Source organism: Melanostigma gelatinosum (assembly GCF_949748355.1).
Source record: "Melanostigma gelatinosum genome assembly, chromosome: 20".
NCBI lineage: Eukaryota > Metazoa > Chordata > Actinopteri > Perciformes > Zoarcidae > Melanostigma > Melanostigma gelatinosum.
The window spans coordinates 17149281-17176828 of record NC_136653.1 but is presented as its reverse complement, the minus strand read 5'-3'; the positions used below and the strand labels follow the sequence as shown (position 1 = coordinate 17176828).

Genomic DNA, 27548 nt, shown 5'->3' with positions numbered 1-27548 from the left:
TGCAATAAAATATTCTGTCTCTAAAATCAATGAATAATAATGATCTATATAATCCTTTTAAACCTCTCTTTGTGGTAATAATGGAGTTAAAATGCTGATAAACATGAATAAATACTCAGGTTGTCACATGAGACATGACCTCTATGAGGAAACCTTTTCATTAAGTTAATAATAAAAGGGCCACGGGCTTAAGTTTCTAATTGTTCTGGTAAACGCTTAAAGAAAGAGCTATCAGCACTCACAAACGTCACTGTGGAGTGATGTAATCAAATTTCAAAGATTACCCATCCATCAAGCTGGGCGCATCATATTTCTTCTGAAGCATATTTATAGACTGGACTACGTCCTTTATCCAGCCGAGTTGACCATTTGAGAGTCTAAACATGGAGAAAGTTTCATGTTCATGCGCAAAATCTTGAGAAAACTCACACCAAAAGCTGCAGTTTTCATTGGTTGTTGCGATTGTGACATTATTTCACGGCGCAACAGTCAGCAGTGAAAGTTTGCCGTGTGGTTGTTTGCATTGACGATCCTCTCTGCCTCTGAGCACCAGTCCCTGTGAACCCGTCAAATAGATTTTCTTTTCAATAAGTCATTCATCCTCGCCTCTGCCTGTCCCTTAAGTTTCGCCCCGTAAACAGAACTAAATTACAGCTCGAGACTATTCATTGATTTTGGTCACACTGGTATTTAAACAGACACATGGACGTGCGAGGGCCCCGCCGCCACACAATCAGCCCGAGGGCTTGAAACTCGACACTTGATTGAAAAGCCTTTAGAGACGAGGCTGGAAAATTCTATACCGTTTTCATGAATATGACTTCGATCTATACTCTATTTATGTTTGTTGTTGCGGCGGACTGAAGCTGCAGACTGTGCCGTCTTAAAGCAGTCACATCGGGTTCATCCAGTTATGGCGCTTTAGAGACTTTTTTTTTTGTGTTCAGAACTAAAAACTACAGATTTGGTATAAATGGGTTAGACGGTGCAATGTGGAAGATCTGGCCACATGCGTCTAACAAATAAAGGGCATCATTTCACCTCCATTACTGGGTCCAGCCGCTCAAAATAACGCCGCTATCTAGTCTCTCAGTTCACGTTGCTGTGCAGTCGGTATATTGGATTGAATCCAGAGGGGCAGAAACAGGGAAATAAGCCACACCTTCTTCACCGGGAGGAGAGCGTTCGGCGGCTCGGGGAGACGGACAGCCAGTCAGCAGCAACTCAAATTCAGTCAGCACAAACCCCAGCGCCGGGACTCACAGCGGGCTGGTGGAGCGCAGAGAGTTAGCCGGTCTGGCCCCGGTGTTGGGATTTGCACGAGCTGAATTCGAGCTAACTGCTACTGAAGGTCCGTCTCCTGGTTCATGCGTCGATCTCCTCCCGGCAAAGCATCCTACCGGCGGCGGGGAAGACGAAACAAACACACTTTTCTCGTTTCTTTGGATTTAATCCTACACAGACCCGGTACCTTCAACGTGATTGACAAGCCCTTAGGGTTGCCCTGTTTCTTTGAGCAAAATATGTCAGAATGGACGCTACAGTTACTCACTATCGTCTTCTGAGGTACAAGTTGTAAAACAAGACAGGACGGGCTGGGGCTAGCTGGTTAGCACGCTCATTTCCAGCATCTCAATACATGGACGTCTTTGACACATCAACACTGTAACCTCTTCAAATTCTGTTGCTAAACTAAAATTCACGCCAAATCTCACACATTGCACCTTTAAAAACAGACCACAAAAAACAGTCCAACTGCACATAAAGAGGTGAAACACTATCTAGATGAGAAGCACAGCTTTCTCTGCACAGAGCATCAACTTACTGCCGTTTAACAGCGTTTGACTTCCACTCTGGAGCTTAAACGTCCTCTGAGAGAGAGAAAGCGGGTGGAGTAGAGCAACGTGGGCTAAATCTAGATGGAAGTGTCAGACTCTCATCACAGCCCCCCCGCCCCCACACACACACACACAATTTACACTAATATTTATACAAGGAACTTTTGACAAGAGCAACTCCAACATGTTTGCTTTTTAATTATAAAGTCCTCATGTGGTTGATTGGATATTTGGGCGGTGGGAAGCTCAATATTCGGGGATTTAGTGTGAATTGCATTAAAGAGGCCGGCCGAGCAAAGCAGAGTGCTGATTCACTTCAAATTATATATGATGGTAATCATTCTGTAATTAAAAAATGTTGACTATAGACTACGGCTCCGTAATCATTAAGAGCATAAAATGGCACAAAAAATATACACTTAAATTATTATTGACAAATCACCATTATAGGGTTTCAAAATAAATAAAACAACAAGTAGAAAATGAATCAGAGACGATGTTATATGTGATAATTAAGACATTTGAGGACCCTAAATTAAGCTAGACCTGCATAATATGATATATATACACACATATGTATGCTGATGGGAGTGCAAATAATGTTGTGCATACGCCACCTGTTTCTCCGAGCTCATAGAGTGTAAAGCCATCAATCTGGAGGTATCCTTGGAAGCGCTCCTTGTTCACCCATGATGACAAACTAGCATCTGCGTACTCTGCAACACAAAGAGACAGAATTTCCTTTCAGAGGCAGAGGGACGAAAATCGACATTCAGCACACAACCAGTCTATATTAAAAGCAAAGCACAACAGCGTATTGATGCCTGGATTGTAAGACGATCAGTGTTTACCACTCTTGTGCCCTCGAGGGAATAGAGAGCGGGACACGAGCTGAGCTTTCAAAGACAGAGGTTAGCGAGACAATGATCACAAACGGTTATGACAGCCGGCTGCCTCTGGGTTAAGCAGTCAGGGAGGCTATTGTGGGTCTGACAGCCGATGGACTGCGAGTCAGAGCTAGTGGATCAATCAACCCGAGAATCGATCCAGTAGTCAATCAAATGCATCAGTTTGGTTGTTAAGACACGAATGAAAGAACATTACGTTCAGCCCGATAAGCATTCATTTCGTACTTAGTCAGTTGTAAAGATATTCAAAAGAAACTGCAATATTCATTCAAAATAGACGCTGGGTTTTTTCTGGCTCAACTAACCTCATTTTCTTCGCAGCTATTTTGCCTTTCTGTCTTTAAAAAAAACAAAAACATTTGGTTTGTAAATTAATCTCCGCGCGTACATACATTTATTTTCAGGGCAGATTTTTACACATTTGGAGCGAATGAATAATTCAACAGATGCATTAGGGGGGAGAAAAAGAAAGAACGAAATGAGGTGCAACAAATGAAAAATAAATAAATAAAGTGAAGTAAAATAAAGGATTGCTTGCTGAATGAACCACATGTTGTTTCTACCCTAACATCTGGAAGGCAACATGCAAACGGGAACCGGAGTCTGTCCCCCGAGGGATTGAATAGGGTGTAGCGAGGCTGCTACAGCACTGCTTTCTGCGGCTGGGAGAGGCTACAGGATGCTCATAATTGATGTCAAATGTGGCCGGGACCTCATTACGACGTGTTCATAAGTTATCACGACCCCTCTGCTTCCGGTACAGTAATTACAGCAACGCTGATGACTTTTACGTGGTTCTTAAGCTGCTCCCCAAACGAGCTGGGAGCACAGTACCGAACATGACAACCTAAAACCTGAACACCCCCCGAGGTCGTAGCATGTACTAGATTCATGACCTTATTGCAATGCAATCCAGTCCTCACTGCTGCTGTGCAAAGGCAGAGTTGTTGTTAAAGGCTGCTGAGTCAGTCAATCTGGTACATTACAGAGAGTCCTTTCCACAGATGTTCTGGCTTTATAGACAGCATGCAGCTGCCCGACTCTCTTCTCCCAGATGCAAGAAAGAGAGCTAGCTAGCTAGCTAGCTGAAGGCCCCATGCTGGGACCGTACTGGGGCCGACTGAACCTGCTTCACCTTGAAACAAATTAGAGCTGCTCTCTTCGCGGGCGCCCACCTCACAATCACCCTACAGGAGCCTGTCAGCCCAGAGTTCACACAGCTGGAGACGAGAGAGAAAGATGAGGGGGAGGAGAGACAACAACAGACAAGAGTGGAGTGAGGATGATCCAGTGTCAGAGCTTCGAGCGCGGGGAGGAGGCAGCTCTGACACGTTTCAAAGATGGAGGTTAATGGTACGGAGGACCTCCAAGACGACGCAAATAGTGCAGAAACGGAGCCAGTGGGAGAAACGTGAGCATGCCAACATTCACGTATTAACACAGAGTACAGATGAGGCTGATGGAAATGTCAAAGAAACCAAAGTTCTGGACCAATTGACTCATAACTGGATGACGGCACAAAAAGGTAACGTCGGGGGATCACTGAAGTCCGTAAGATTCAACCTTTGGGGACCATGAATGTTTGTAGAAAATGTCCTCATCCATTCTGTAGCTGCTGAGGTATTTCAGTGTAGACCATAGAATATATATATATGAACCCACTGGTTTGTGGGCAGTCTGTTGAAGCCTTGAATTCAGCACCAGTCACCCCGCTAGATCGTCCATTCTGCTCTCAATGGGACCATATTAACTAAATGAACATCATGCTGTATTGAAGAAGACTTAAAACTAGCAGCTGAGACCATAAAGGCCATTAGAAAGAATGCCAGTTTAAGACACTTCAGCGTTGGCCGCCTGGTACCGACCAAGGTGGAAGACCAACAGACCAAAATTAGAACCAACAAAGGACACACCTGGTTTGTGATGCAGTAAAGATGTTACATGTGTGGAAAATATGGCTGACGCTTCCTCCACACTGACCTTGCCGTCTTTGCCAACTCAAATAACCAATGAAGCCAATTCTCTCCATGTGTGCCGTGACCAAACGTCACATAACATCAGTGTGCTATTACCTTTTTAGGTAATCACAGTCATGGACTGTTAAGCCGCCCGTCGGTCAAGTGCTGCCGATAAACAGATGCAAAATAGTGCCACCTCACAGCTGGCTGTGTCATGTCCATGTCCATACAAGGAGAGGCCAAAGCACTGACACAGATTAACAGAGAGCCTGATGCTGAGCCTTCCATAATGTGTGTTGAAGGGGAAATTCACCACCTTTTTATGTGGGTGTCCAGCCAGTGCTGATGGAAATAGTGTGGCTTTATTGACCAAGAAAGCTGATTTCTCCCGTTGTGGACCAAGATGCATTGCATTAGAACGGCAAGTTCACTACGCCTCATAAATAAACTCACAGAAATGTCAATAAAGAAAATACTCTTTAACCTAAACAGAAAAATACAACCTTCTGAATTCAAGTGTCTTAACAAGCACGTCTTGTTTGGTCTTTCCACAGTTCCAACTTTCAGCAAATCGGTCAAAATAAGTCCTTAATTCACAAACTATACATTCCATCCAGCAGAAGGATTTTGTTCCGGAGGGTCCCCGTCGGCCATATTCTCCCAGCAGCAGCATCCTCGAGTGGCCTCTCCTCGGTTGAATATCCGAGTCAGCCAAAATACTGTAAAATCGTCTAGAACATGCCCCCATATTTTGCGATGCGATTTTGGCTGACGTAACACAAGCGAAGAGAACGAGGGCGTTTCTGAGCGGCTTTGCGGCCCTCAGCTACCAAAGCTTAAGTAGCACTCTGTAGTTCTTCCTTTCCGCCAACGATGACAAATTACGTCACTGGAAGGAGGAAGAACTACAGATTTGCTCCCCAAAGACAACATGGGCAAGACCTACATCTACATCCCTAACTCAGACCGATCGTGCATATTTTCCACCATATCCCTTTCTCTCTTTTAACACTCAAAAACATCGTTGAAAAAACATCTCTGGCGAGTGCAAACAGCATGCTGTGCAGACTAACATACATCCTAATTATATCTTTCTGTTGTCTTCTTACAGCGCCAGCATGTAGCCCAGTAGAATTCCCTGCACACACACACACACAATGATCAAAACCATATGGCCCTTGAAGCAAAACAACAGCGCAGACCTGTACAGCAGCATGAAACTAAGGGTTTGAGTTATTAAATATGTATGAGCTGGAGCCTCCGTGCTGTACTATATTCTAACAGCGCTCTTCAAAAAGGATGCTGCTGCTTGTGATGCGCACGAAACCAATCAAAGCTCAACTAAATGTCAAATATAATTTCGCACAAAGCGAGAGGCCGCGTTTGGACAGCGTGACGCCGCTTCTATGACATCTATTGTTTAGAAACACAACGAGTCAGACCTGCACAATGAGAACAGCAAACGTGCTCTGAATGTCTCATAAGCAGATTGAATCTGAATCACAAAACAAATACAAAAACAAGGGGGAGATGAGGAAAGTTGCTTTAAAGCCTCCGTAAGCTGGTGGATTTACAACACAGCTAATAAATAATGTGTTATTCATCCAAACACTTTCATTGATATCATAGTCTGCCATAAAACACAGTCACTGGGTGGCTATGCAAAACTTTAGCCAAACACCATTCGATAAAAAAAACTTCCTGCATAAGGTGCCTCATCCAACATCGGACCGGTCCTCTGAGAAACGACTACAGATGGTTAAAACGGGATCAGGAAAACTATTTCCGTAATGCAGAGCGGGGCCGTCATCGGAGGTGAGTGCTTAATGAGCTGTGCTCTCATTACCCTTCATCCATTTTCAGCTACAATAACCAGCGTCTTTCTTTAACAATTCCTAGACCTTTAAAAGGAGGAATCCGCCATGTGAGGAGGACACGCGACGCTCCCCTTCTCAGTCCTTGACAAGCTTTAATGCGCCGTCGCCATGGCAATGCCAGACATCGGCCACATCCTCCGTATCAAGGTCCTGGAGGACTCTGCCGAGGGTGGAGTTTTCGTTATCAACGTCTGCTGCGGCGAGCCTCTCCTGCTGCAGTTCTGGCGCGGGAAGCCCCCGTTCCGTAACGGCCAGGTGGAGCAGACGGACGTGAGCTGGCGGGCGGCGGCGGAGGTGGATTTCGTCCTCCGGGCGCTGCACCGCGCACCCGGTCTGCCCAACGGCCACTACTGGGGCCCGTTTGTGTTGACGCTGTGCCTCGACGCCCTTCCCTTCCGGTTCCGCCTGCCGGCTCGGGCCCACAGCGCCAGCAGATTACAAGACATCATGGGGGAACGCGGTGAACTCAGGTTGTTGCGGTGAGAAGCATCGAATTGGGCAACAGAATAGAGCAGCTCCTCTAAACCTCTTATGTCAGAGAGACTTGACGGCTGCTCCAGTGAGTCAACTCTTGGCTTTAAATGACTGTATACACTGTGCCTGCTCTGCACTGTGGTCTCTCACGCCCATCCACCCCGACCCGCTATGTACATCCGCCCCAAAAGACAAACCACCACAACATCGCTGGCCTCACCGCGCACACAATAGTGGGCAGAGCCCCGGGTGCTTTATGATGGGCCAGGCACACCATAACTCAATGTGGTGAGGAAGATGAAAGGACAGCAGCAGAGACCGGAAAACTAGAGGAACACAGCGAGAGAAAACAAGGACGGCAGGGAAGGAAAGAGGAGACGAGGAGCAGTGCCCAGAGAGCGCCCTACTGGCCCTTTAAACGGCAACGTAGATGAAGACGCGGTAACACAATACTCACCATCATAGGTAAAGTAAGCCCCATCCTTAAAGACTACAACCGCAGGAAGCTCTGGCAAAGTTACCGACTGTTGAGAACACAAAAACAGAAGTCAAAACCAAGTTCCAGAAGTCATTCTTACTGGATGGTTGTTGGTGCACCTGCAAAATGTGGGACAAGACTGTTGGCAGCAGAGCTTTGCGGCAAACTGTGAAACTTGTAGTGTTTTGCATAATGCAAACACAGCATGCAGGCCCGGAATCTGGATATGCAGTTGCGAGAGGCTACGCTAAAATAATTCATGATTTACAATTTAGAGAAATGGCACGGACAGATATTTACTGGTTGCACAATACTCAAGAGTATCAACATATGATGACAAAAAATACGGGACTCTACAAATTATAAGTGTATTTCTGAAATTCAAAGGGAGGCAAATTCAAAGGGTTACCTCTGGAAAGACTTCCTCTGAAGCCGAGAAGAAATAAGTGGAGACGATGAGCTCGGCGGCTACGTCGTTGTACTTCTCCTGCAACGGCAAACGAGTCTTTCAGCGCGCACACAATAGCTTTCAATAAATCGGTGTTCAAACAGATGCAATTCAGGTCACTACAAAGTCCTACGCAGAACATCTTTGTTAAAATGTGTTAGAACAGCAGCAGTGTGTCTCCTGCAGTCAATACGCAGGTTTACCATCGCAGCTCTGAAGAAGCTTGAATAAAAAAATAAAACCTGGATTCATGTCTTTGTGTCACAAAAGGTGCTTACTTTGAGGGGGGACTCCCCGCCGACGTATACAAAAAGCACATTGTGTCGTTTCATCATGTGCTCGAACATCTGCTTGCTGGGAAGCGCCCTGACAGCCGGTCTGGAGGGGGAAATAAAACCCGCGCAGATTAGGTCATGTAAATGAGTGAAATCCATTCAGCACAAAGATGGCACACTAATGCAATAACTGATGGAGAGGCGCCAACAGTTCTGGTCTTGATTCGCGTGCTGGTGGCTCCACCCAGTGGAGACTCAGCACCTCGCAGCCCTGAAGTGAGAGGCAAGCTTTTGATCTCCCCACTCTGTCACGGATCAAGCTTGATTTCCCTCAAGGAGGAGGAAATCTGTCAGGCACCGTTGATACAGCGGCTTAAACTGGAGCGTCGGAGGGGGAAACCCATTGAGTTATGAAACAAACACGGTCTGCATTGATAAACTTGCTCGGGTGGTTCTTATTAGCGCAGCTGTGAAATGAGGGAAGTTCTACTTCATTATCAGTTTGGTGCCCTTTGTTTTTGAAGCGGTGGTCGGAGGCTTACCCTGCCACCCTGTTGGCAAACTCTACGATGTCATCTTTTGTCCTCGGTCCTTTGTAGTTATAGGCAAGATCCCCCTTTAACCTGAGGAGGTGGGACAGACACCAAACAGAGTGTGAGAGGCTGATAATTCAAACGTACCATTACTTATCTCTGTGTTATTCAATCCGCTGCCGGGTGAAGACATTCATGTGAAAATAAATGAAAAATGGAAAAACAGTTCCGCGACATTGAACTTTGCATTCAGGATATCGAGTTTGTCTGAAAAAACCTCATTCTGTGAGAAAAAGAGAATATGAAACAATATAAAAAGAGATATTACAGTCGAGGCAAAGCTCGGTCAGCGGACAGAAAATCAATCAGCAACTATTTTGACGTTCAATGAATCGCTTTTGCCGTCTGATAAAGCAAAGATGGGAAATATTCGCTGGTTCAAGCTCCTCCAATGTCAACTTTTGCTGCTTTTCTACATTCTAGCGGTCGCTTTCTTCGGTACACCGTTTTTATACTGGGCAGGTATTACACTGCACCCAGGTATTACACTGCACCCAGGTATTAGACGGCACCCAGGTATTAGACGGCGCCCAGAACAGGCTGAATTCTTTGTGGCATTGATTCAACAGGAAGCTGGAATCCATAGATTTGTCGGATGCACAGAATCTCCCACCAGATGCTCTGTTGAGTTAAATGCTCACAATAGAGAAACTGATGAACTTCATTGTAAACAGAATATCTCTGGGAATTAAAGACCTGGGCCTCTCAAAACCTGTCAGAAGCATTGTCAACATTCTGCGGTGGCGGCGCCCCCCCCCCCCCCCCCCCCCCCATATCTGCGTTTTGTTGTATCATTAGTCAATTTCTGCACTTAGCACTTTGGTCAACTGCAGGGTTGTTTTTTTTAAACTGCGCTAAATAAATAAACTTACTACTCAGCAGTTACATGAATTAATAAAGAGTAAAAGAAAACGATAATGAAAAGAGTCCATTAGTAGCGGCCCTACTTGAGCCCATTAAAGACAGCAGCTGTCTTTGGACGTATCTGAGCGCAGCAATGACAAGCTGTCTATTTCAAGGTGAGCTGATGATACAAAAATCTATCAGGAAACGCTTATTCATCACAAAAAGGTCAACTTCATCTAAATCCTCTCGCCTCCAATGAAAAACAAAAACAAAACGACTGGCCCTCATTGAGTTCCAGCAGCTCCTCCAAGCAGCAGAATGCATTAAGGATTGCTACGGTTGCATCAGCCCACAGGGAGGGGGGGGGGGGGGGGGGGGGGGGGGCTCTAAATCTAGTCTCCCGCCACACCGGGGGAGACTTCTCGTGTTCTTCGACGGATGTTTCATCACTCGCCTGGTTTGATGTTATGAACCCTGCCGTGTTATCCTGTGGCGGTTCTTCCCAAATGAGCTCGATGAAACTAAATGGAGGAGCCCATTACGGCAGCGAGCAGTTAAATGAGTCCGTATGGAATGCACGGAGGATCGCTTGTCCCAAGTCAACACGAGTTGTGCCGTGGAGCAGCTGGCGTCGACCCAAATTCATCCATTTTATATGATGGATCAAAATAAAAATGTCACTTGCACTTCACGAGAAATGAAAATGAGGAATCAGTTGATGTGGTTCACAAGTGGCTGTAGCACCAAATATTGATTTATCAATCAATGAATCAAAAGAAGAACTGGGATATGCCTGAGAAAAGTAAAACATAAGAGTCAAATTTAAATGACTGGAGATGATTTTAAAGGGTTTATCGCACAATAAATGTATAATTAACTTCAGTGCCGAAGCTAATACAATTTTAGCTCAAGAAGGTGTGAAGGTGTGTGTGTCACTTAGTTGTGCCTTAAGGAAGCAGCAACAACACCTTGTTCCCTCGTGAATAAGTCGTCTAACGGCATCTCAACAGGCCAAACCTCAGGGGAAAGACGACAACATTGTCTGATAATAATAATACAAACTAAAGTAAAGACGCTTTATATAATAAAGTAGAACACCAAATTACAGCCTCAAAACTGACGGTAAAGTTGAATAAATGCCTCTCTGACAATCTTAATAAATACTTAAGACTAGTTTATCTGCAGATATATTCTACTGAGCTTATTATCAGTCTGTGTCAGGACCCCGTAGGTCTGTACAAAATTCAATAAGCCTTTTAATCTCATATGGATTTCTTTAGGCCTTTTCAAAGCTGCACTGAGTGGCTAAGGAAATTACAGCAACTTGCAAAAAAGAAAGTGTGCACGGTGTTTGATTCATGATCACACAAAGTTTAGTGGTGTATAAAGCTTGTTTTTCTGTCACTTACAGTTTTATCGTGGGGTAACCACGAACACCGAACTCTGACGACATTCCTGCAACATACAAAACAAATATAGCATCTCAGACGAAAGAAAGACATTAGAGAACCATCATTCTCCTCAGAGGTTTGAAGAATCCTGGGATTAAAATACTGAGGATTCAAGGAGCAGTTTGACATTTTTGGATATTTCCGATAATTAGATGAGAAAATAGGACGGCACTCTCACGTCTCAACAGAAAACATGAAGCCAGGCTAAGCTAAGCTGTTACCTGTAGCATTATATTTAACAGACCTAAAGCTCATCTAACTGTCCACTACAATATAATAAACATCTTTCCCTAAACTGTTGACATATTCCTTTAAAAGCCCCGTGGATTAAAACAAAGGTACCAGTCTGTCAATCAATAAATTAAATGTGCCCGTGGATTACTCCTGAAACTAATTTAATGGAGGATTACTGTAATTTTACTCACAATATTAATCTTTCACTGTGTGATTATTGTGGCATAACAATGTCACAATAATAAAACAAAAGCCATCTTTAATATTGTCTATGGTGCTTTTAATGAGACCTGAAAGCCTTTCACATACAGGGCTTCTCACCGTGTTGTTGAACAACAGTCAATTATTTTGATCCATCTCCGTCTCCAGCACATGAAGTAACCACCTGGGGACGACCGGGCCGCAAGGGAAGCCCCTAAAGCGCTCCGTCGTTTACTCACCAGAGTACGCGGTGGCATCCATCTTTCCCACGCGGACCGGCGACCCGGAGCTCTTCAGCTCCACTCCCACGTCGTGCCATACTGGCTCCAGTTTCTTACAGTAGCCGCACCACGGCGCATAGAACTGAAGAAGAAGAAAAACAGGAGAAGGAAGCTTCAGATCACGTGCAGCATATTATAAAAACATTATGTTTATTCAAAATATAACATCATCTGTAAAGGGAATAACCAAATCTCTATTCTACATTCTTTTAGAATCACACACACAGTTTTGTAGATTACCGTCCTGAATTTTGAGTGCGTTTGCACTATTTTACTTTGGAGGACTAGGTGATATTGTGTATGACCTCCGGAATGGATTCTTTATGTACAAAAGGTCAACACTGGATCCTTAAAGAATGGGAGCAGCAGTCGGGATGATTTGAATGCAAGGCTGCCAATTAGGACCCAGATAAAAGGCTATTGTTTGACCACTTGAAGGCAGCGGATGTGAGCGCAGGTTCAGCTGGCGAGCGAGGTCAGCTCTCGTGTTCCAGTGGCCTCTGGGTGACAGAACCACACCTTCATGCTGCTGCTCTGAGCCTCACCCGCCTTTGCCTGACAAAGTCGGCTCAGCCACTCTGCCGCTTCCAGCCTGCATGCCTCCAGGATATTGGCTAGCTTACGCAGGACGTTGACGTGACGCCATCCGTACTGGCCCATCCTAAATGCTGCCCTGCAGACAGAGAGGCTGTGCTGCACGCTCGGGTTCTGGGAGTTGCAGAGTTGGCAGGTCTCCTCTGAACCGTACCAGAGGTGCAGGTTAGGGGGGACCAGGAAGTTAATCGATCTCAAACAGCGCCATGTTGGAAAGACATCGAAGAAGGCCCAGCTATTTACAGTTAGTTGTAATACTGACACACCCCCTTTTAAGTTGATACGATGAACTTGTTATGAAACAGTTAATTTTTTGCAGTGGTGTTTCTGGCCACCTGACAAATGTAAGTCCATTATTCATTCCAATTTGAGCTCCGTTTTTGGTCTCTACCAACTGCTGAGGGAAGTATCCGACTCTTTAAGAGCTAAACGCTCCACTAAATTCACCAGCTAGTCGCTAACTGTGTCTGTCTGCCGTTGGGTGCTGCGCGTGTACTGTAAAGTGGGTTTATTGTTTAGCATTTTTTGCTGCCAACGGCCGGACGACTTCTGCTGGTAACAAGACTGACAACAGCTGTGAGACTAAACCGTATCGTTAGTGTGCCATAAAGCCAAAAGCAAAACAAAAGAGCTGCACAGTTGGCGAATAATTCTCTGTGAGTTGATCACTGGAAATGAGACCGTGTACATTTTATTCTTTGCCATTATAAAAACACTGATTAGTGGAGCTTACAGTATGTAACTGGCAGTAATTCAGGTCAAATACTCCCCCAAACAAACCCTTTTCTAGTGGATTTGGACAATTTAGTATTTTAGACAAGGACTCACTGCTGCAGCCCGGACGTGGAGTGAAAGCAGCTTTGGGTGCTCAAGCTTGGTTTGCTTGTATGGACCCAGACACAAACTGATATAAACCCATCCGAGCCCCCTGGCTTTGCCCCGTATGCATGACTTGTGATTCTCTAATCACAAACACAGAGGACAGTCTGCACAACCCCTCCGGCCCCCCCCGCCCTCCTACAGCCCATCCCGACCACTTCTGCAAGGGATGATCCGGACAGTGGCGTGCTGGATGTGAATTAAAGCATAGCTGAATGGACCCAGACTGGTAAGTGTGTGTGTGTGTGTGTGTGTCAGACTCACATCAACCAGCCAGACATCGTTCACTCTGGTGTCTTTAAATCTGTCAAAAAAGAAGAATGAATGACAGTTAGATAAAGTTATTCATATGCAAAATACTGAGGAACTGCCACCACACGATGCGTGTTATATGTTAAGACATTAAGAATAGTTACTATTCAAGTTACGTCGATATTAAGAGTTATTATTTGTAAAAAAAAAAAAAAGCTGCACAAAAAGAGACAAATAAGAGGATCTCACAAAAACAAAGGAAAATGCACATGCCAAACTTGAGAGAGGAAGTAAGCACTGAACTGATTTTTTGGTATACTCGGAAGTTGCACGAGCACGTTAAAACGCCACAGCAGCAGGAAGGTGACATATTGAAGCAGGGGTGCATCACTTACGTGTCATCTAAATCTTCAACAAATGCAAGCACGGCCGACGCCAGGAAAGCCGCTACAACTGTAACATTGAAAACAGAAGGAGTACAGGTTAGCTTAACGCGAACAAGAGCTTTCTACAGTCTGTATATTTCCCCTGAAACCTCATGACTGGAGAGCATCACCAGCTAATGCTCGTCCCAGAGCTAACTGAGCATCAATATTTCCCTTCAGTTCCGACAACAAGCAGCTCTCGCTGTGATAGCGTGTTTAGTGTATCTCTAAACGTACATTAATTAAAAATAGAGGGAACGTACCGCCACAAATCAGGGAAGCTTTCACTTCTGCCATCGCTTCGAGTGGAAACAGCAATCAGGAAATACAGCTGCTAAAGCCAGCCAGTCTGCGCATGCGCGTGGGCTACTCCGACTCCCAGCGGCTTCTTCTTCTTCTTCTTCTTCTTCTGGTTTTACGACTCACGGCTGCATTTCGAAATTATTTTAAAATATAACGTTACATTTCAAAAAACTATAATTGGTGCCTGATTTTTAGTATTTTTAAAATACTATCAGTGCATTTGATTTGACTTTGGAAGTAAAACAACAAAAAAATATGCCACCATAACATTTTCTGCATTTATTCATGAATATCGATCCTCACCACAAGGTGGCGCTCTAAGATAATTAACAAGGGCAACAGGCCAAACTTCCACTGCTTGTATTCTTTACATACTTTAAAATGTATGCCACATATCTATGCTGCAGTCCTGCGTTCAAAATGATAGTGTAGTATAATCAGCAACATGTGCTGTAGGTATGAAAAGTAGTCGACTCAACATTAATATAGCCAGATGTTTTGTCATGTTAGTAATCATATTTGTTCTGTTGGTAAACTCATTATTTGATTACGCACATCAGCAACAATTTCATTTAGTTGTCGCCAAGGATGTACTTTCCCTTTTATCTTACATGTCAGATAAATGTGGTGGAATAAGACGTACAATACCTCCCTCTGAAATGAAGAGAAGAAGAAGTAATGTCTGGCTATAAAATAGAAAATACTCACAGAAAGTGCAGGAACCTTGAAATTGTACTCAAATGCAGTATTGAGTAAATGTACCAGCTGCTAGTAAATGTATTTCCATCACAATTTCCACACAAAACACCAGATGAACATTTATTTTATTGGAAACATATTTGTTTTGCTTTGAGAATAATAATTTGTATCTAATACTGTCTGAATAGCTTTAAAAAATAGCAAACATGTTACCACATGAACTACATTTTCAAAAGGTTATAACTCATATTATCATCATTCAAGCCTTTTGATATACGTACACACACAAAGAAATCTCACATCACACATGAGCACATAAAAAAGTTACAAGTCCTAAAATGGTTAGCTTCACGGAGTGTGGCAGAAGTTTACAAAATAAATAAAATCTTTTGTGTAATATTATTTCCATATTATCTGTCACACTGAATCCTCTAATCGCTGGCATGATGATTGTCATTTTAGTCATAACATCGCAGAGACTGCAGAATATTTATTATGTGTTACTCCAGCCTGCAAAGACTCCTAAAATAGACAGAGGTCTTAGTAGACATTTGAAATATGAACTAATCCAGCATTTAATAAACATGAATTCTCTGAAAAAGAGAAAAATGTCTCCTTGGTATGCAAATTGAAATACAAAATTCAAGTTTCCTTCTATTGAACCACATTGATCATTACCACTACGTATGCTGGGACTTTTTCCAACTGTAACTTTTGTGTCCTTGGATTCTAGTCGTCATTCTTGGAGAAAAGAGGAAAAAAGAAGCGTGAAATAGTTTCGCACCGTGAGAAAGGGCTGTTCTTTCTCGTGGGGTGAATGGTGATCATGACTGTGTTACTAAACAGACTCATGCGGAGGATGGTGCTGTTGAAGCCCCGTGTGCCAAGTTTGTTCGGGTCCAATGCCTTTTGTATTTGGAGGGGGGGGGGGGGGGCAGGAAAGTGGACGCATGCTGTGAGCCCACATTGTAAGGCCACAATGACTTCTGATTGACAAAACTGTTAAAAACAATGAATACAGTTAACCCTACACAAATATACATTTTGTTTTGCTTTTCACCTGCATTCAAAACACATGTTATCCTCCGATGAGTTCCACGGTTTAAACGAGGCACTGAGAGAAGTGAGAGTAACCCAGAAAACCTTCAAAAGGCAGGACTTTTAAACAAGTGTTTGATTATTTCCCACACTTGTTTTTTCCTCTTGAAAGTTTTAGTACAGCAAGATCGTTTGTCTTCCTACGAGATAAAGAGTGGACTTGTTCCCGCGTCGCAGGCCGAGCTGCAGACTCCCACATTCAGTAAGACTCCAGTCAGCTGTCTGACTGAACCCACACGCGTCATCTTACCGAACGGGTCAGATGTGACCTCAGTTGACCCATAAAACAAAGCTTTCTTTCCCCTAGTTCATCACTCTTCACATGGCAACAACAGTGAGAAGATCCAGTTATCCACAGAACGGCAAGAATGTTTCCCCGCTCTATTATATCAAATTATTTTTCTTCATAAACATAAAATAAGCAACGTTACACAAGCTACATTACAAACACATATTATAATTTATAATTCAGACAAAACCTAATCAACAATATCACAGACAGCATCAAGTTTTCACTTTGGAAAGTTGTGGCAAAATGATGTCTTAATGTGTATTTTCTGTAATTTGACAGTAATCCAAGAACCAAGTAAAACACACGCACATACGGTATGTTTAGTCTATTAGCATAAAAAGCTGCATTATTTTCATATATTTTTATGCCACAGTTTTAAGCTGGTATTTTACAAATAAAAAAATGTTCTGGTGAAAATCGCACCGTAAACAAACATCATGCGCAAAGCTTCGTGACAGCTTCCTGTATTCCCGCAGGAATAAAACACCAGAGTGGCGACACCGTGGACAAAGAAAAGGTTTAGATGAGAAGACGACAGGCGGATGTTCCTCCTGGCAAACCGGAGAATGAACGCCAAAGATAAGACAACCGAGATAGAAAAAAGACAGAGTGCTGGTTGATTCTGCTATGTTTTTCAGTGACAGTGAAAGGTCCGAGACTGTAAATGTGACTCCAAGTTCAGGTCTTTGATGAATTCTTCTGGAACCTCTCCAGCTGTTTGCATCTGCTCCGGGACTGAAAGGGGCTTCACTGTTGCTGCCACAGGTTGCGTGAAATACATTAAAGCCCTCTGCAGCTGACACACAGACAATCCTGTCAAGTTTCTTCTTCGCACACTCTTGTAAGGCTCTGAATGAGGCACACCGGTGACGTCGCTTAATGTGGCAAAAAAAGTGGCGCTGCCGTCTTTCCGATATTTACCAGGACGAGCGGCATTTACTTGGAGCAGCTATGTGCAGCGTTGCATAGCCAGGTTCCCTTTAAGAGTACGTGTTCCTCTGTGGCAGCATCAGAAGTCCATCAACAGGCATCACTTGTTCATTCCAGGATGTCAGTTTCAAATGGGACCAGGTGGTAGTAGGAAAGGTTGGTGACATACGCTTCTGTTTCCTCCTCACACAGGTCTGCTTCCATTGGCAAAAACTCGGTTCCATCTTCATACCTGGCAACAAAATGAAAGACACATTACTCCAAGGACAGGATGGAACCTTTGGTCTAGAAACAGAGATCAAAAGCGTTGATTAAACCCCCGTGTAATGGTCTACATCAATCCATAGAGACTCCATTGCTTGTACGAGTAAGAAAAAGTATCGCCTGTTTAAGAGTTCTGTAAAGTGTTGTTTTATGTGAAGGAATGTGTTCCTCTTTTGTTTCCTTCCCACACACACCCAGGGAAGGAAGAGGTGCACAGACACACTTCCTGTTGGGGGGGGTGGAGGGTCCTGTGGTTGGGTCACATTGCAAGGACTTCCCCACTCACCAAAACACTCAAGAGCAAACATGGAAATCCTGATATTTGTGGGAAAATAAGCAGTTTATTTGTTCATCTTGCAGATGGATTGACTAAAAAGAAAGAAATATTGAGGAGCGGTGTTGACACTCACGTATGTTCCACAGAGTCAGTGGAGGAGGGTCTCTCCTTTTCTTCGGGGAGACTGTGATCAAATACGATGGTCTCTGTGTTGGCCAGACAGAATCCATTTGACCGCATGATTTCTGAAAAGGTCCAGAGTGCCGGTTAAGTCATTACGACGAGCAACGGTGGCTCCATTTATTCAATTCTTTTTTGTATACTCGATGTACATACCGGATATTTTGTATGGACTCTGGAAGCACGGCTGGATTCTGTGGACTTTGTCGTTCCTCAGCACCTGGTCCAGCGGCGACCGCTCAAAGAAAGTCAACATCACCTCCGACCTGGAATACTGCGGAGTCGGGATTGTTAGCGATCTAGTTTCCAAACATCTACCTTCGTGAAAACCTTCTGCTGCACAATGGACATGCTAACAAAGTACAGACAGAAGATATCATTTGATGAGCAACCGTTAGAGACAGACCTTGCACGGCATGTTGATGGCGTTCTTCAGGAGCCGTTCCACCTCGTTCAATTTCTCCTCAATATCGCTGGCCTCTTTGATTTTTACCAGCCCTGAAACATACATGTGAACATCAAATGTCATGCAACACACCAACTCTGCAATTAATCCCGTCTTCGTGAAGCCTGTAACCTTTAGGATTTGGTGATGTGTCAACTGTAAGGTTGTTGTTTTTTATCGCTCATGTTTTTTTACAACCCCTGAACTTTTCACAATACAATACAACAGCATCAATAAGTACAGCCTGAAGAATAACATAAAAATATCAACGAATCTCAAATAAAGAGTCTGAATCAAAACTATTTCTGTGCCTGTGCGACTAAAAAAGGGCAGCTGCTTTGACCTTTATGCCACCAGACTGTTGTCTGTCCAAAGAAAAAGCCAGACGGGTCTGATTTTATCCCTGTAGTCTTGAAAAAGGTTGCTCCAAATTGGTCTGATTAGTACAGTAACCTTTTTATGAACAATGATCCCTGATATGAACCCAAAGTAGGAGGAGGGGAAAAAACAGACTTCTTATCATTGTCTTTGGAACAAGAACACAGTGAGACGCTGTAAAACTGTAATTGCCAACATTTGTAAGGCAGTAGTAATAACAGAGGGAAGAAATAGAGAGGAAAGCTACACAATGACACGTTAATCCTGCGTAACACCAGGAAGGCAATTTAGGAAGCAGTGGGAGTGTAAAATCAGCACTTTTAGCAGCACAGGGGCTGCCGCCCGCGTGAGCGAGCGGTCATCATTCACTGCCGCGCTGACAAAGGGATGTGGTGGAGAGAATAACGATGAAGACGGCAGCCACACTGATGAGTCTGTCTGATGTAAGCGGTGCAGACAAAACCTAGTCACACAGCGGTTACTGTTACATGGAAGTACCGAGTAAGAGAGCCCAAAGCAACGCAGTCACCGTCTCATCCATTCATAATGGCCAGCGGTGATGACATCATACCCAGGGGGACGCGAGGAGTGATTGGGCAGTTTAATCATCGGCAGGAACCGACTGAGACTCCCACCCGGTCTGAACCTCATACCGCCTCTGGATCATGTTTGATTAAAGTCCCTTTTTACGGTTTGTTTCTCCTCCATGACATACGAACAGTTTGGTCATGGAGTAGAGGGCTCAAACACGCTGCATAAGACTGAGGATGTCTCTTTTTCATTTCAGAGTTCAGAGGTTATTTTAAGGATGCACGACTCAGACAATTCAACCATCTTTTCAGTCATTAAAAACTGCTGTAATGCATTAAAACAAAACAAAAGCACAAACGAGCAGACTGTGTGGCGTACTGAGCTATAGCAGGCCTGCTTTCATGTACAAAAGAGAAGTATGCGTGGTGATGTTTTGCAACAGCTCGGTGATGGTTGCGCAAGATTTAATCGTGAATAACCACAGTGGATCTGATGTGCGTTGCTGTAATTTGAAGACGCACGCCTCCCCTGAATAGAGACATCAGATTCAACGCATATACCTGCTGCCATCAGAAGCATAAGAGGGGACGTTAATGTGCTGTGGTGGCTGACAGATATTTACTCTGCATGCATCACTACAATAAACAGAATCCCATTCTGTGCGGTTAGACGTGTCGACCGGTTGAAGATGAAGGTAAAACACTGAATAAAGGGGGTTTCACGGAGAGGTCTATCTGGCTCGCATCCACCAAATGAAGTGTATGAAAAGGCAGAAAACGTGGGTGAGCAGTGCTGACTTGGAGCGAGCAGGAGGGCGGCACATGGTGCCATCAATCTTGACACCAAAATTGCTGTGTGCCACTTAAGTGACACCACTCCCGCTGCACCTCTCCTCCCACTGTAAATCAACCGAAAGTACCAAACAGCCACTAAAAAGAGAAAACAGCGAATTGTATCTCCAAACACTGAAATATATTATGTCGTGTGGCTGAAATAACACAGTAGAAGTAGATGCACAAGTCATCCTCAAAGACATTATCTGAAGAGTCATCACATGTGGTAAGCATCAGCTGTTTCACAGCTATCTCCTGCATGGATCTGATAAGCACATGTCGGCAGCCTGCATCATCACCTCACCACTGACTCTGCTCAGTTTTGTCATGGAGGTATTTGTGGACGCCTCAGTCAACAAGCAGAGGACGTTCAAACTCATGAGTGTCCGGCCACGCGCATTTCTTTTCCCCTTGTTTCCGGTCTTTATGCTATGCTAAGCTAAGCTAAGCTAACCAGCTGCTGGTTGTAGCTCCTATCTGACAGACATACATGTGAGCGATATCGATTTTCTCATCTAACCTTAAACAAGTGAGCGGATGAGTTTATTTCCCAAGATGTCAAACTATTCCTTGAATACTGGCACTAATTCACAAAACCACACACACACACCTGTCAGCCAATCAGAGACGAGAGTTTTCAGTGCCCATGATATAACATAATATAACACCCTTCAGGTTGTACGTTCTATAAATGTAATCTATTCCATGAATCTGTCATGAGGGAAGGAGTAATGTCATGTCCAGTGTAATAACCAGATGATGATGATTCATCAGTGTCCAAGAAACACTGTTAAGTATTTCTGAAGTAGGTAGTAGTGCATGAGAGTAAGAGGGAGTGATTTCGGACACAGCTTGTGTCCGAATTCCTCGGTGGAATCCGTCTCACATGGAATGTGAGCAATCGCTTCCTGTCTGTGTTCACGCGGGGGTCACATGTAAGGTAAAGGGGCCTTCGCCGACCAGAGGGACTAAATGTGGGAAGTCCACTCCTCCCTCTCGCTCTCCCTCTCTCTCATCAGCATGACATCCGTCTGGACGCTCTGCACGCCTTCCTTGTTGCTTAGACGCAGCACAGAAACAGAAAAACACCGGCGGAGCCAGAAACTGGAGCAAAGCGGAATGAGAAAGGCCACAGCCACACTTTTTCAAAGAGACTTTCAATCTAAGTGGCGATTAGAGGGGACGCAAATGAAATATTGAACAGAGGTAGGAATTAAAGAAAGGCCATCAGGACAATGTTGTGAACCCTGTGGCTGGGTATCCATCGCATAAACTGTCAAAGCAGCTCGAGTCGATAAAGTAACACTGAGGTCTCCATATGACACAGACAGTAAAAAAAAGAAAAAAAAAGAAGTGAAAAGTGAGTCATGAGATCCAAAATGCCTCTTCCCAAAATGCACTGCAGACTGCGCCGGCAGCAGCGGAGCAGCGAGCCGTCAACAAGCTCGTCGGCTATTTCAGTGCACGGCCAGGAAGCGAAGCTTTTTAGTCACCACTGAGGGGATGTTTCCAAAACATTCGTATCGGCTCAGTGGGTAGAGACAAAAGGGAAGTGGCAAGGAACAGGAACAAGTCGGGAGCTTTGCCAAACTTGTTGGCAGTGTCAAAGGTCCAAACCCTGAGGGCCATGGGTTTATCTCTCCATTCATTGATGTCCTGTAAAAAAATCTCCAAAATGTCAATTGTTTTCGGGGACAGAATGAAGAATTGTCATCTCACAGCTGGTTATATCTCAGCTCTGGTCTTTAGTGTGTTTGTTTGGGCTCACTCCCACACCGCTAGATATTAGGGACACATATGAGACACATCTGTCATCGCCTTTGATTAAAGCAGAACTGGGGTCAGTTCCTGAGCACCTGATAATAGCATGCTCAGGCTGCCCAGTAACACCCCCCCCCCCCCCCCCTAAAGAGTTATGGTGAGTCAGATGCAGAGAGCAAATTCCACATGGAAGTCAGAGTTGGTAGTTCTCTCCAGTGGGGAATCCAACATTTAGGCCCCAATAAGGTGCATTTGTGTTGCAGCAAAGAAGAGAAGGATTTCAGTGATGATCAACAGAAACTTAATCTAAAAGTGAATCATAGATATCATCATGAAAGTTCCGCAGTTGATAACTTACATTAAAACGATTTTTTTATTTTTTGTATGGAAAGTTTCTGAAATGTGTCGTCTGAATATGCAAATGAGGCATTATCCGATGCAAACTTTGAATAACTTTATTTATAGAGCACTTTTCAAAACAGACGTTTTAAAAAAATTACTTTTGCTTAACGTATGTGAAATCTGCAGATGCAAATAGACAACAAGTATAAAATAAACACCTAAATGTGTTTGGATGTTTTCTTCACGAGTCTGAAAGAACAAATGTTACGGAATTGATCAGTGCATAAAAAAAACATTTTTATTATTTTTCTTGCCTTTATTAAGTCCTTTATCGTGCAAATAGTTGGCATTTAGTTCCTCCTTCTCAATGGTTTGTTGCAGCCAAATTATATATAGTAGCCGAGTGCAGAAGAAGAGAAAGTTGAGGGGCCCCCAGCCACCTCCTGCCCATGGCCCCATAATCTGCAGCTACGCCCTTGATCCGAATTCAACCCTAAAAATGTATAACAACAGAAACAATATGTGTGACACTGTCACTGTATTAAATACTCTACCATCACCTTCCTGTCGTATAACTGTCACATTCCCATCAGACCCACCTTCCATCAGCGGAGACTTGGACAGCTCTCTCCTGTCCTCGGGAAAGGACTCCACCAGTCTCTGAAACAGCCGCCCCAGATCCGCGTAACTCCGATGCAAGTATAAAATGTTCCTGTCGGACCACTCCGTCCGGATCTCGAAGAACTCCTCTTCCTCTCCCCGCTGGCTGATGATGAGTCTCCGGATCCCGTTGACCCAGCAGTCCCGGACAAACATGTTGACCAGAGACGTGCCTTCAAACACGGCCGATGCCATTCCTCAGACGTCAGTCCAGCATGCTGGGGCGGGCCGGCGGACAGCAGGAGGATTAGAAAAGAAGAAGAAGAAGAAAAAAGAAAAAATCTGGAAGGAAAGACAACTTCAGTAACTTTTCGGTCTGGAAGCAGCTGCGAGTACGCACGAGCAGGATGAGGATTTGCTCAGCCCATCACACTGCGTCATCTCAAACGTGGCATGATCTGAAAAAAACAAAAAAAAGCAGACTTTAGAGTCATAGATTCCGCCCCTGCAACAATTGATTTGCCCATCGATCCGACAAAATGTTTACTTTTCTGTCATCTGTGGCAAGACGTCGACGAGATTCAAAATAACAAGTCCAAAGAGCTCTCAAAGTATAAAGTGCTGCTCCCTCCTCCAGTGTGCATTTACTTTCCTAAAATCCAGAGCATGTCACTTCACACCGTCTGGATGAGCTTTTCTTTCAGCAGTTTCCTCCCCTCTCCGTCCTCCCTCCTTCCGTCCTCCCTCCTTGACAACAGGGTATTATTATGCAAAGAATGCAAAGGGCTGCAAAGACTAAACTGTCCATCTCTTTATTTGAAGGAGAAATAGCTGATGTTTGCTCTTTTTCTTTATTCAAACAACTCTGATTACCTCTGGATGTGAAGCCATTCGCCACGTCGCTCCTTAAATCTGGATACTTAATCTGAAAATGAGTTGTTTGGAAATAATAACCACAGAAAAAAAAATTCAAATCCAGCAGGGAGCATGAACATTTGCCTGTGCAAGCGTCTCCATTTCTGACCTCACATAACTCACGTCTCCACTAAATACCAGTATTTTAGCCAATATTTAGCCACAGCAAAACAAAAAAGATGCACTTCAGCACATGTCGTCTGTCAGTGAGACTAAAGAAGGAGCAGATCGTCTCTGCATTGCATGACTGAGCGGCACACGAATGTTTCACCAGCAAAAGAGCTTCACAGGAGGTCATGGCTGAGTCAAGTAATGGTGATTCAGCTGTAATGAACTACTGCAAATGGTTCTGGTAAAAGCAATTCATAGCAGTACAGGAAGTAGCATGCTCACTGCAAGTGAAAGCAAGCTGTGGAACACTGGGCAGACACACAAATGCACACAGAGCTGTGCAGAAAACCGAATATTGAGATTAGAGAAAGCAATCCTGCTGTAATGTGCACATTACATTTTACGAGACGGAGCAGGTGGCTGCTGCAAAGCTCTGCATTCGTGCCCGTTTCCAGCTCGCAATTGCACCTATGTGAGTGTTGCAGTCAAATTGCAAATGTTACGACTCCAAACACAGCGATGCAGCCAGTCGGGGAAATGTAAAGTGCGAGTTTGCCGGACTTAAAACGGTGCAAAGAGTCCAGTTTCATCTTCGGCCTGTTCAGTTCCTGGTTGTGTCGTAGAGAGCTGGCATATTGCATGGTGATGCTGTCAAAGTGTCTGCTTTCAGAAGATGTTACAAGATAGAAAACAGGGAAATATCGATGAAAAAATGAACTATTCTGAAGAGTGAGGGACTACCGAAAGTTCCACCTCGTCATATTCCATTGTGCACTTCACCTTTCATGTTATTTCCCTGTACTATTCTGTGTTATTGTCTAGAAAAGTAAAGCCCCTTCTGACAGTGTTGTATGTCGGCTATAGTGGAAACAGATTTGTAGTCGAGATCATAATTTCCGAATAAATGCATCTTTTCTCATACTGGTGACTTTAAAATGGAGATGAGACAGATTGAATGAACTACTTCTTGCTTTATGAGAACAATGTCTGAAGTAACATGCTTGACGAATACAAAACATACAATTGTGGTAGTTTTGTGAGAGTATTGAATGTTGAATATTGAAAGGGAAACATAAAGAATGCCGTGGAGCAAAGCGTGATCAGCCATCTCTGTGTTTGTTTGCAGAACAGAATATTACAGAGAGCTCCTGTCTGCTGTGTGCACAGTAACCTGTATCATTACGGCAGAAATGATAGAGTGGGAAGAAGATGACTGTGATGCACTGTGATCATGAAATAGCTGTTGTTGAATTGTCGTACAGCGAGATGAGGTGTGAGATGCAGCTTTGTATCAACCTACAGAGACAGAGGTGAATCATACTGAACAGCAACCAAACCCCAGACCTGAGCGTTCCTCTGCTATATGGCCGGCTTTCACTGGAGCAAAAGCAGAGACGTTAAGAGATAGAGAGTGAGGTTCGAGGTTTGGGGTTTTGATTACGCTTCTGTGAGTGAGTTCAACCTCAGTGGACCGCGTCGAAGAACCACGAATTTCTGAGTAACATCGGACTGACTTCCAGAGAGAGAATCAAACTGTGAGGAGAAATCTATACAGCCAGTAAGCCTAATTGATGCTCCAAAATGATAAATCTGTTGGCCTTTGTCTGCCAACTGTAGATTCGGTCCAAATGAACTTCTTTGCCATTCAGCTCTCCCAAACGGCAGTTTTGCAGCACTACCCACTGAGGTGTTATTGAGCAAAAGAGATTCATTAGGTCATTAGGGTTCATCCTCTGGGGACCATGCATGTCTGTATTCATAGCAATCCATACAATAGCTGTTAAGATACTAAACAGACAAACAGCCCATCCCTAACTTTAAAGTGTTCGAAAACATGGAAGCACATCCTTCTGTGAAATAATCTCTTTCTTACTGACACTAGTGACTTTTTTCACGTATGGAGATGCTTTCTCTGCACTTAAAGCTCGAATGATTACAGAATGGTTGTATTACACAGAAAAGCCCTTCTCTCCCTGTGTAATAATATCTGTCTGTTTTGAACCCGGCTTCAATCTGTGGTTTGCCCACATTTACAGAGTCAGCACATTCTGTCTCAATACCTCATTCCAGTGTAATTCCTCAGAAAGAGTAAGCTTTAAATGGAGAAATAGACTTTTGTCCACTCGACCCTTAAAGGCCTTTTCGTGCAGAACTTTTAAACACATTTGTCTCTCGTTGCAACAGAGCCGAGGCCGAAACCCTGTGGGGGAGAAAAGCAAGAGAGAGGAATCGTTGAGGGTTGCTTTGTTTGACGAGAGGCTGATGTGTCACCAGATAGAGGACAGTTTGTTCGTGTGACAGAGGAACAGGAAAAAACGCTCCAAATTGAGGAGCCAGTCTGCACTTTTCATGGACTAAGTTAGGATTAAAAACTGGGTTTAGGTTTGAAATAATGATTGAGCTTAAAATGATTAATTCAGGATTAAGAACTATTTTTTAGTTTTCAACACTAAAGACCTAAAAAAAGTTTCACATTTTGGAAAATATTCACATTTGATTTTTTGCTGACGAGAAGACTGATACCACTCTCACATCTGTCCATCAAGTACGAATCGGGAGTCAGGAGACAGTTAGCTTAGCTTAGCATAAAGAATGGAAACAGGGGGGGGGGGGGGGGGAAGCGAGCCTGGCTCTACGCAAAGGTTAAAAAATAAAAATCTGCCAGAAGATGCAGCCGCTTATAAGCGTGTTAATTAATTTCTAAAAAGAAAGTAACGAGAAGAAACCCTGAAGGAAAAGCTCACGAAAAAAACCTTTAGTGGAGCATTCAGTGGGGTCTATAAAGTGGATGTTTAGCTTGTAACTTGGGTGGTGGACCAACAACATACAAAGGCTGATATTTTGGCCTTGATTATCGCCCTTGTAAAATGTTACACCCATGTTTAATTATGCAGTTGAGAGAAGGGAAATTAGAGTTTCTACAGCTCCTGTTTACGAATATGCCACTCCCTCAATGCCTTCTGCCACGCCCTACACCTACAGTCATGGTGTTCACACAGATGTGTCCAATTAAGCACCAAATGATGCCCCAAATTAAAAGAACTTCTGTAGATTTCTACATGAAACTCACCTGTGAACAACAGAGAAATGACCGTCAGTTTCAGAGTCATTCCGCCCCAGTTGCTCCTAAACCCGCGAACCTTCCCTCGAAGCAAACATAAATTTCAAACTCTGACAAGGCCGTATGCTTCGGCCGCGCTCACAAGCCTGCTTCTCTGCCCTTGTAAATCCTACGCCAGCCCCCCGTTCTTTCAGAAAACCAAACATCAGAGGCTCGTAAAGCAAGACTGTTCAGAAAGGAAGAGAAAAGGGAGAGAAACATAAAGATGGACACATCTGTCAGTGAACAAAGAACATCTGCGTTGATGGAAACAGGCGTTCCCTTTTCATTGACAAGCATTGGGAGTTGTGGCAGAGCAGAGGCCCTAAAAGTCAAGGCACACCGAACGTCTGCCTGCTTTATTTCCCTTCTATGGAGATCCAAGTTCCAGCAACAAAAGTCATGAATCACATCTTTATGTGCGTTTGTTTTCTTTCTTGTTCCAGCACCTTGGTAATGCTCGATGATGCTGCTCGA

At 44.0% G+C, this 27548-nt stretch overlaps 2 protein-coding genes across 2 annotated transcripts in view; both read right to left on the bottom strand.

The window, feature by feature from the left end:
* The window catches only part of tmx3b (thioredoxin related transmembrane protein 3b), a 29402-nt gene extending 15045 nt beyond the window's left edge, over positions 1-14357 (bottom strand). Inside the window, exons 1-10 of the mRNA XM_079291731.1 lie at positions 14276-14357; positions 13983-14040; positions 13600-13639; positions 11821-11944; positions 11105-11150; positions 8799-8879; positions 8260-8359; positions 7943-8020; positions 7513-7579; positions 2456-2554 (exon numbers count right to left, since the gene is read on the bottom strand). Coding sequence (XP_079147857.1) covers positions 2456-2554; positions 7513-7579; positions 7943-8020; positions 8260-8359; positions 8799-8879; positions 11105-11150; positions 11821-11944; positions 13600-13639; positions 13983-14040; positions 14276-14309 — 727 coding nt within the window. The 5' untranslated portion in view covers positions 14310-14357. The remainder of the gene's footprint in view (positions 1-2455; positions 2555-7512; positions 7580-7942; positions 8021-8259; positions 8360-8798; positions 8880-11104; positions 11151-11820; positions 11945-13599; positions 13640-13982; positions 14041-14275) is intronic.
* A 763-nt stretch (positions 14358-15120) lies between these two features.
* pxdc1b (PX domain containing 1b) lies at positions 15121-23632 on the bottom strand. Its single transcript, XM_079291786.1, has 6 exons — positions 23493-23632; positions 22945-23403; positions 18462-18553; positions 18212-18329; positions 18009-18120; positions 15121-17566 (listed from the first exon to the last, which is right to left on the bottom strand). Exons 2-6 carry the CDS (start codon positions 23198-23200, stop codon positions 17443-17445), a joined length of 702 nt encoding a protein of 233 aa, XP_079147912.1. The 5' UTR covers positions 23201-23403; positions 23493-23632; the 3' UTR covers positions 15121-17442.
* Between the last annotated feature and the right edge of the window lie 3916 nt (positions 23633-27548).